The sequence below is a fragment of the Somniosus microcephalus genome, chromosome 3, assembly GCF_052327205.1.
Source record: "Somniosus microcephalus isolate GS21.2 chromosome 3, FLI_Smic_1.0, whole genome shotgun sequence".
NCBI lineage: Eukaryota > Metazoa > Chordata > Chondrichthyes > Squaliformes > Somniosidae > Somniosus > Somniosus microcephalus.
Genome location: NC_140989.1, coordinates 132,819,883 through 132,829,089, shown reverse-complemented (window position 1 = coordinate 132,829,089; position 9,207 = coordinate 132,819,883). Strand labels below are relative to the sequence as shown.

The following is a 9,207-nucleotide window of genomic DNA, read 5'->3' as shown; positions in this document are numbered from 1 at the left end:
TCAGCTCCATTTGCAATGGCTCCAATAATGAAGCAGCCCATGCCAGCCTACAAGAGCCAGGCAGGTAACATTCATGCCACATAATTGCCAGTTAATGGCATTCCTAATAATAAATGACCCAAACACATTGTCCTGACTTTCAATGGCACCACCATTGCCAAGTCCTCCACTATCAACATCCTGGGAGATGCTACTCATCAGAGGCTAAGCTGGACCGGCCGTATCAATGACACACGATCAGGGCAGAGGCTTGGATACCCTGTGACATGGCTCACCTCCAGATCCCTCAAAGCCTCTCCACCATCTGCAAGGCTTAAGTCAGGATTGTGATGGACTACTTACCACTTGTCTGGATGGGCACAGTTGCAAAAGCACTCAAGATGCTCAACATCATCTGGGACCAAGCAATCCACTTGATCAACACCCCTGCTAGCCGACTGAATATTCACTCCTTCCGTCCCATGGCTGCAGTATGTACTACTAGGCTGCACTGCAGGAACCCACTGAGGTTACTTGGACAGCGTCTCCCTGCACTACTACAAGGGCAGCAAGACCAAGTCACACACCCTGCTACCTTGGGCACGTCCTGGAATTCTCTAAGGAACACTACAGTGAGGAGGCTATGAGCATTAGGACTCCAGTGGTTTAAGGAGAAGACCCAGCACCACCTTCTCAGTGTAAGAAGGGGAGCAATGAAAATTCAGACCTTTCTTTTGTTTCTTTACTTGTTCCATTACCACCCCCTTTTGCCTTGCACCATCATCCCTTTTGTCATTTAATTGCTCCTGCCTTCCACCCTATCACCTTAATGTGGAAGGCATGAGTGCTAAACTTAGTCCACTTCATCCCACTCCCCTGCTCTTCCCCCACAGACATTCCCTTTTGTTCTTTCCACCCGCCCTTTCCCTGCCCCTGCATTTGCTTAAAACCTGTTACATCTCTAACATTTTCCAGTTCTGACGAAAGGTCACCAACCTGAAACATTAACTCTGTTTCTTTCTCCACAGATGCTGCCTGACCTGCTGAGTATTTCCAACATTTTCTGTTTTAATTTATAATTAAAAATCAGCTTTGTCAACATCACCTACACCCCAAGATTACATTTTCAAACATGATTGCCAAATGCCTCGTTTTTAAGTCTCATTTTAATTTGAATTTTTCTACTTATCCTAGGAACTCCAGATGTTGCAGGAACCCTTAACTTTTTGTATCATGTGTAGCCTAAATATCTCCTGTTTGAATGTTTCCCAATTGTTTGTGCACTGTCTTATCTGCCAATTTTTTGTTCCAATTCATCTGGGTTAGTTTCCTTTTTATTGGAGCTGGCTTTTCTCCATTCAAGAATCTTTTATCTTTGACTGTTTCCGCTCTTTGTTTTGCAATATTTATATCAAGCCTAATTATGTTATGGTGGAAAATTATGCAAATGGCGGCAATCGGTGGAAGAGCTAGCAAAACGGCTTCCCTTCCAATTTCCCCAGGCATCCCCAAACCTGGCCCAAAATTGGGTAGAAACCCGATGGAAAATCAAGGCTAAGACCAACTTTCCACTTTGCATCAATACAAAGTCAGCAATCTAACTCGGTAATCAAATTGGTTATCTAATTCCCCAGCAATTATTCAAGAACTGGAGCTCTGGCAAAAGCCAATGGTGACAATATTACCAAAGAAGTTAACCATTGATTTGTCTTGCTGCATCCATTAAGTTTAGACTTGAACAGCGCTTGCGTTGGAGTAGAATGGTTAGTCTGTAGATTAAACTTTAAACCTTTTTTGCTGCTGTATTACCCCAAAACTGCTGTATGGCACTGAACCAAACTCTGGTTAGGACCCAAAATGCACTGTCCATCAGCCTTCAAAATCATAGAATGAAACAGCACAGAAGGAGGCCATCCAGCCCATCGTGCCTGTGTCGCGGCTCTTTGGTAGAGCTATCCACTTAGTCCCACTCCCCTGCTCTTTCCCCATAGCCCTGTAAATGTTTCCACTTCTAGTATTTATCCAATTCCCTTTTGAAAGCTACTATTGAATCTGCTTCCACCGCCCTTTCAGGCAGTGCATTCCAGATCACAACATCTTGCTGCCTAAAAAACATTCTCCTTATCTCACCTCTGGTTCTTTTGCCACTGCAGAATCATCAATAAACAGCCCCACTCATGACCTTATAACAAAGCGAAGGTCATTGATGAAGCAGCTGAAGATGATTAGGTGGAGGAACCTTTCCTTGAGTCACTTCTGCAGTGTTGCCCTGCTGATGTAATGATTGAGCTACAATAACCATGACCATGACCTATTAACCTCAATTTTGCTAGTACTGCTTGGCGCTATACTTGATCAAATGCTGCCTTGATGTTAAAGGCAGCTACTCTCACTGTCCTCTTGCATTCAGTTGTTATGCCCATCCCTAGATCAAGGCTGTAATAGAGTCAGCAACTGAATGGTTTTAGCAAAACCCAAACAGAGCATTGACGAGTAGGTTATGGGTGAGTAGGTGTCACCTGATGGCATTATGATTACTTCTACTAGTGTGAGTGTGACTCTTTGAAGTGGCTAGATGCAAGGCCTTTATATGTGTAGATATATATTGATAATTCAAAAAATATTTGCACTTATTCACTATCAGTCCTTCCTCCAGCCTCTCCAAATTTCTCCCTTTTAAAGATACAGCTCAGAAGGACCTGGGTGTCCTTGTACACGAATCACTGAAAGTTAACATGCAGGTACAGCAAGCAATTAGGAAAGCAAATGGTGTGTTAGCCTTTATTACAAGAGGAATTGAGTATAGGAGTAAAGACATCTTACTGCAATTATATAGGGCCCTGGTGAGACCACACCTGGAGTATTGTGTACAGTTTTGGTCTCCTTACCTAAGGAAGGATATACTTGCCATAGAGGGAGTGCAACAAAGGTTCACCAGACTGATTCCTGGGATGGGGGGATTGTCCTATGAGGAGAGATTGAGTAGACTAGGCCTATTTTCTCTAGAGTTTAGAAGAATGAGAGGTGATCTCATTGAAACGTACAAAATTCTTACAGGGCTTGACAGGGTAGATGCAGGGAGGATGTTTCCCCTGGCTGGGGAGTCTAGAACCAGGGTCACAGTTTCAGAATAAGGGGTCGGCCATTTAGGACTGAGATGAGGAGAAATTTCTTCACTCAGAAGGTGGTGAATTTTTGGAATTCTTTACCTCAGAGGGCTGTGGAGGCTCAGTCGTTGAGTATATTCAAGACAGAGATCGATAGATTTTTTGGATATTAAGGGAATCAAGGGATATGTGGAAAGTGCAGGAAAGTGGAGTTGAGGTAGAAGACTGAGTGAGGGGCCAAATGGCCTACTCCTGCTCCTATTTCTTATGTTCTTATTTTTAATGAAACACGGATGTTTCTTGGGTAGTTCACAATGAGGAATATAACCTGAATATTTTATATGTTGGATCTGTACTGGATGGGGGGAGGGGGGGCAACAAGGGATCTGTATGCTGGGCTGGGTCAGGTATGCTAATAGCAAGCGTTTTATTCGTGTGGGAAATGCGTCAGAGCCGCTGCTGTGTTGATATTTACCATTGGATGGGGACCGAAGTTATTCATTGCGACGGATCTGAAGCAGCAGCTCCTTAATCTCGGTTCCCTGTCAAAGGCTGCGTCACCCTTCCGGTACGTCCTGCTGCAACTAAAGAAGCATAACAGAATGGCCGAACACCATCGGCAATCCCAAACCAGGGGCTGAAGTGACGAGAAGTTTCTCCGCAAACAGAACAAGTACTGGAGCTCGACTTGGGAAATTGGGTAAACGGCGTTTAAAGTTCGCTGCAATGGTAACCAAAAGAACTTTCTTTATTCAATCATGCCTTTATACATTTGCACATTTTGACAAAGATGCCCCTCATTTTATTATTGATTAAAAAAACCTCTGTTGTAATATTTATAATTAAATGTGCAAAACAATTAAGTTTTGTTCCTTCAGTATCGCAGTAATTTCAGTTTTCTAAGGCGCTGGATAAATGTAGGTCGCTGTTGTTCACGGGAGGAATTATTATAAATATATAAGTGTGGCGGTCAATATGTAAAACGAAACTCATTTAACATTGGACTATACTTGTAGCAGTCTACCGTAAGGGCTCGTTTTGTCTTTTATTCATTGTATCCATAAACACCCGAATGGTAAAGGCGCCAGACTATATTACTGTCTTATAATGTACTATTACTGATGATTAAATATAAACTTAGACTGAATCACTGTATATGTTTAAACGTGCATATTGCCATTAAGAAAAAAATCTTAAATCTTAAAAACCGGTACATCTTATGCAAAATGACTTACTGTTTGTTACTCCACGCAAACTTTAGTACCGAAAATCACAAATAAGACTATTCCATTGCCATTTATGGTGTGGAGATGCCGGAGTTGGACTGGGGTGGAGAAACGTAAGAAGTCACACAACACCAGGTTATAGTCCAACAGTTTTATTTGAAATCACAAGTTTTCGGAGCGCTGCTCCTTCGTCAGGTGACCTTGTGATTTCAAATAAAACTGTGTTGTGTGACTTCTTACAATTGCCATTTTATACTGTGTTTAAGTTTTTGACAGATGTTCCCCACTGTCCATATTTAACTAGTGTGAGTTCAGCTGTAAGATCAGTTGCTGCCGGCTGTGTCGCCAGTCTCTGGCTCCGAGCTATATTATATATAGATATATTTAATGCTGTGCTGTTTGTTTAAAGTGTATTCAACTCTGAAACGTCAGGAGTAAAATCCGCGCCTACAATGGGCGACCAATGCGGCGACTTGGCCGAGGTTTACCAGGCATTCCCCGACCAACTGGATCTGAGAAACCTGATTTTCCCTCCGAACCTGAGCTGTGAGGACTTGGATTACGATAGCTCACGGTCCGAGAAACAAGACTTCACGGCGGACAGGACTTTCGGCGCGGCCCGGACGGTGGTCGGGGTGGCTTTGGTCTGCATCATGCTGGTCTGTGGCATCGGCAACTTCATTTTCATCGCCACCTTAGCCCGCTACAAGAAACTCCGAAATCTGACTAACCTGCTGATCGCCAATCTGGCCATCTCGGATTTCCTGGTTGCCATAGTGTGTTGTCCCTTTGAGATGGATTATTATGTGGTTAAACAGCTGTCCTGGGAGCACGGCCATGCGCTCTGTGCCTCTGTCAATTATCTCCGGACCTTGTCCCTCTATGTGTCCACAAATGCGCTTCTGGCCATTGCAGTCGATCGGTAAGCGAAGCTTTATAAAGACGTGTGTTAAACGGGGAGACACCGCAGCAGCGCGCGATAACATTTGATATCTGTGACAAATTGCTTAAGATGTGAGTAAATATTGTAGCTCAGACGGGTTGGGGTTTGTGAATGAGTTTAAGTGCATAGAATCATAGAACTTTACAGCACAAGAAGGAGGCCATTCTGTGCCGGCTGAAGAAGAGTTATCCAGTCTCATCCTACTTTCCAGCCCTTGGTCCGTAGCCTTGTAGGTTAGTGCATATCCAAGTACTTTTTAAATGTGGTGAGGGTTTCTGCCTCTACCACCCTTTCAGGCAGTGAGTTCCAGACCCCCACCACCCTCTGGGTGAAAAAAGTTCGTCTCAGCTCCCCTCTAATCCTTCTACCGATTACTTTAAATCTGTGCCCCCCTGGTTATTGACCTCTCTGCTAAGGGAAATAGGTCTTTCCTATCCACTCTAACTAGGCCCCTCATAATTTTATACACCTTAATTAAATATGCCCTCAGCCTCCTCTGTTCCGAAGAAAACACCAGCCAATCCAATCTTTCCTCATAGCTATAATTACTGATTAATTTGGATTTAATCAGTAATGATAAAAGATTTCAAATATCTTTCACCATACACTTTCATTTCAAAAGCCTTTTACTATGATTGTGATTTCCACCTCATTCTTTTTCATCAACCATTTCAAACTTATTCTTATCTTGAAATCTTATAAAGATAAAATAAAATGAGACGCAGCTGGATCAGTCACTCGCACACCAGCAGAAATGTTCAGGTGACAAATGAGCGCCTAGTTCTCTCCCTGTTTATCCTATAAGTCATCGGGAAAACGCTGCCTTTCCCAACCCCTCCATGACTGAAATGTTAAACCTGCCGTTTCAGAATAAATGGAAGCAGATTGCAAAAAAAAAATCCCCCCCCCCCCCCCCCCCCCCCCAGACGACTGTAAAAAGCAGAAAATGCTGGCTACACTCAGCAGACCAGGCGGCATCTGTTGAGAGAGGGACAGAGTTCAGATCGGTGACCTTTCATCAGAACCTGTTTCTCTCTCCACAGAGGCTACCTGACCTGCTGAGTGTTTCCCAGCATTTTCTGTTTATTTCAGATTTCCAGAATTTGTAATGAGATGTGCCTTCTTTCTCTGGGCACGCCAGACGACACACGCTGCTGTGTGGGTTCCAGCCCCTTTAAACATTATTCTGCTCTTTATTCTTTTAAGAGTGAAGTAAACATAGTTTTTATACCCAAATCGGTCTCTGTCGCTGCTAAAGAGTGATCCCTGTCAGGCTGCTTTACTTACACAAAACAGAATCATTTTTAAATGTCACGCACGGTGATACAGTAATGAATTATCTTCTTGTATTTTGAAAAATCACCGTGTTAATTAGTGATGGATTATCGTGTTATATAGTGATGGATTATCGTGTTAAATAGTGATGGATTATCGTGTTATATATCGTGATTTATCGTGTTATATCGTGGATTACCGTGTCATTATCCTTTGCCGCAGGTATTTGGCAATCGTGCACCCGCTGAAACCCCGCATGAAGTACCAGACCGCTTATGTGCTTATCGGAGTGGTGTGGGCTGCCTCTTTGCTCATGGCCATCCCATCCGCCTACTTCACCGCCGAGACAATCATTCCCCACACCAGGACTCATCACAAGATCTTCTGCGGGCAGATCTGGCCGACAGACCAGCAGGTGTCCTACAAATCCTACTTCCTCTTCATCTTTGTCCTGCAATTCGTAGGACCCTCGCTGACCATGGGACTGTGCTACGCTCAGATCTCCAGAGAGCTGTGGTTTAAAAGTGTGCCGGGTTTCCAGACTGAACAGATTAGGAAACGGTTGCGGTGTAGGAGGAAGACCGTGTTGGTGCTCATGGGCTTACTGACTGTTTACATATTATGCTGGGCCCCTTATTATGGATTTACAATAGTCCGCGATTTCTACCCAACTCTGGTTTTGAGAGAGAAGCACTATATTACGGTATTCTACATGGTCGAGTGTATTGCCATGAGCAACAGCATGATCAATACCATGTTTTTTGTGACAGTGAAGAATAACACGATGAAATACTTTAAGAAGATGATACTGTTGCGGTGGAGATCGACTCACGGTGGGAGTAGCAAGTCCACCCAAGAACAAGATCTCAGAACAACCGGTGTGCCAGTGTCAGAAGAGGTCGAGCAAATGCAATTGAAATAGCAGGTCAAAGATAACGGGGCCTCGGCCGCTTATCACTCGATACTGGTGTGTGTTCAGAGACTGGGGCTTGGGTCAGCAGTCACAGCCGTTTCAGCTTTGTCTTGTCTCGTGTGGTTTATTATCTCAATGTGTAAAAGATGTCACGTACCCTCGTCGTCCACTGCATTATAAATATTGGTTAGGACAACGGTTGCTGGGAATTGGTACCAGATACTCGGGAGGAAGTGCAGTAATATGATGTGCTGTCTTGAGTTTTGCCGTGTTGTGGCTATTTCCATACCAAGGTGTATTCTTCTTTATTTATTTATGATTCGCTGTACTGCGAAACTTCGAAAGAAAGTTGCGCCTATCCCAGTGCTTCAGTTAAACCCTTCAGTATATACCATTTCCCGAACTGTTCCCCAAATGAGCATTACATATTCCATGCAAGTTTTAAAACGGAAGCAAACATTGTAGTGAATTAAAGTTGATATGGTTAAAACAAAGTGTTCAAAAACACCAATAAAAGGAATTATAACGAAACTGTTCCGAATCAGTTTTGTGTGTTTATTTGTGCAGTTTATTTTAAATCAATTCGGAGGAAAATTCTTACAACTATTATGAGCAATCACTTAATATTTTGGGATATTCTCGTTTGCGAATTTAATTAAAGGAATTAGCCAGAGGTGCATCGTGGACGAAAATATTTCACTTGCGGGACGTCCTTCAAAGATTGTTAAAACATAATTAATATTGAGCTGATCACCCTCTGTATTTTCAATCTGTGTGGGTGTGCGTGCAGAAACTGCCAATGGCACTATCAAGGATGCTGTGCTGGCGACCTTTCTGAGGAACTTAAATCAACATAACCAATTACTCAGCTTCAACTTTCCGGTTAACTCAGCTCCCTTCTACTGTTCAGCCAGTAACTGCCTGCTGATGTCAACAGCACCGATTACATTTTAAAAAGAAACGCATTTTAAAGAAATCAGCAGAGCCCCAGAAACCAAAATAAATGTCAAACGATGTACCTCCATAAGGTAAGGAGTTGCTCTGACAATCACTTAAGTCTCCACATACGGGTTAAGCAGTTATATTTTAAAGGACTTTTCTTGAGTTCTGAATAATGATTATGGAAACACCTGTTGTATATTTTCTGTTTTGTGTATAAAAGAGTAGGTGGCTCAACTTAAAATACAATCTATACTCTGGTTACTGATTTTCCTAAGATCTTTGTGATGGCTCTGAATCCTCTCTGTATGCCTGTCCCTCAGTGCTAACACCCAGATACTGCACCCGTGTTCTGAAAAAAGTGACATTATTTTAGAAAGAAAAACTTGCATTTCTGTAGCGCTTTTCACGACCTCAGGACGTCTCAAAGTGCTTTACAGCCAATGAGGCCAATGACAATTTTGATAAAGTATCATTTTAAAAGTCACGGTGCAAATGTGATTTAAAGCTACATTGTTTATTAACGGGAAATTTATATTTTTCTTATTAACCAAACATTGCATTATGTAGGCATCTTATAGTTCGAATAAAATTATTTAAAATAGAAGTGTAATAATAATATTAAATGCAAAAAAGCAAGCCAAAACACTTACAAATATTTACTAAAAATGGCATTTTCTCATGCACATGCTTGTGTGCCCATATCAAGAAACAGCACTGTTTCAAACGTAGCACAACTTACACTGCGTGGATACTTTGCACAATATTTCTTTGGGCATTGATCTTGCTCTATCAATGGCTTTAACTTAACTATGATAATTTGCA

At 42.5% G+C, this 9,207-nt stretch overlaps 1 protein-coding gene across 1 annotated transcript; it reads left to right on the top strand.

Annotated features, from left to right (window-relative positions):
- The first annotated feature begins 3,513 nt into the window (after positions 1-3,513).
- prokr1b (prokineticin receptor 1b) lies at positions 3,514-7,974 on the top strand. The gene is made up of 3 exons (XM_085981637.1): positions 3,514-3,815; positions 4,722-5,234; positions 6,753-7,974. The coding sequence occupies exons 2-3, from the start codon at positions 4,765-4,767 to the stop codon at positions 7,450-7,452; spliced, it is 1,170 nt and encodes a 389-aa protein (XP_085837763.1). The 5' UTR covers positions 3,514-3,815; positions 4,722-4,764; the 3' UTR covers positions 7,453-7,974.
- The last annotated feature ends 1,233 nt before the right edge of the window (positions 7,975-9,207 follow it).

Bases quoted from the DNA above. Each gene is read 5' to 3' on its own strand.
- prokr1b (XM_085981637.1), top strand. From the start codon at position 4,765: ATGGGCGACCAATGCGGCGACTTGGCCGAGGTTTACCAGGCATTCCCC. The intron at 5,235-6,752 runs GTAAGCGAAGCT...CCTTTGCCGCAG, and splicing joins CTGGCCATTGCAGTCGATCG to GTATTTGGCAATCGTGCACC.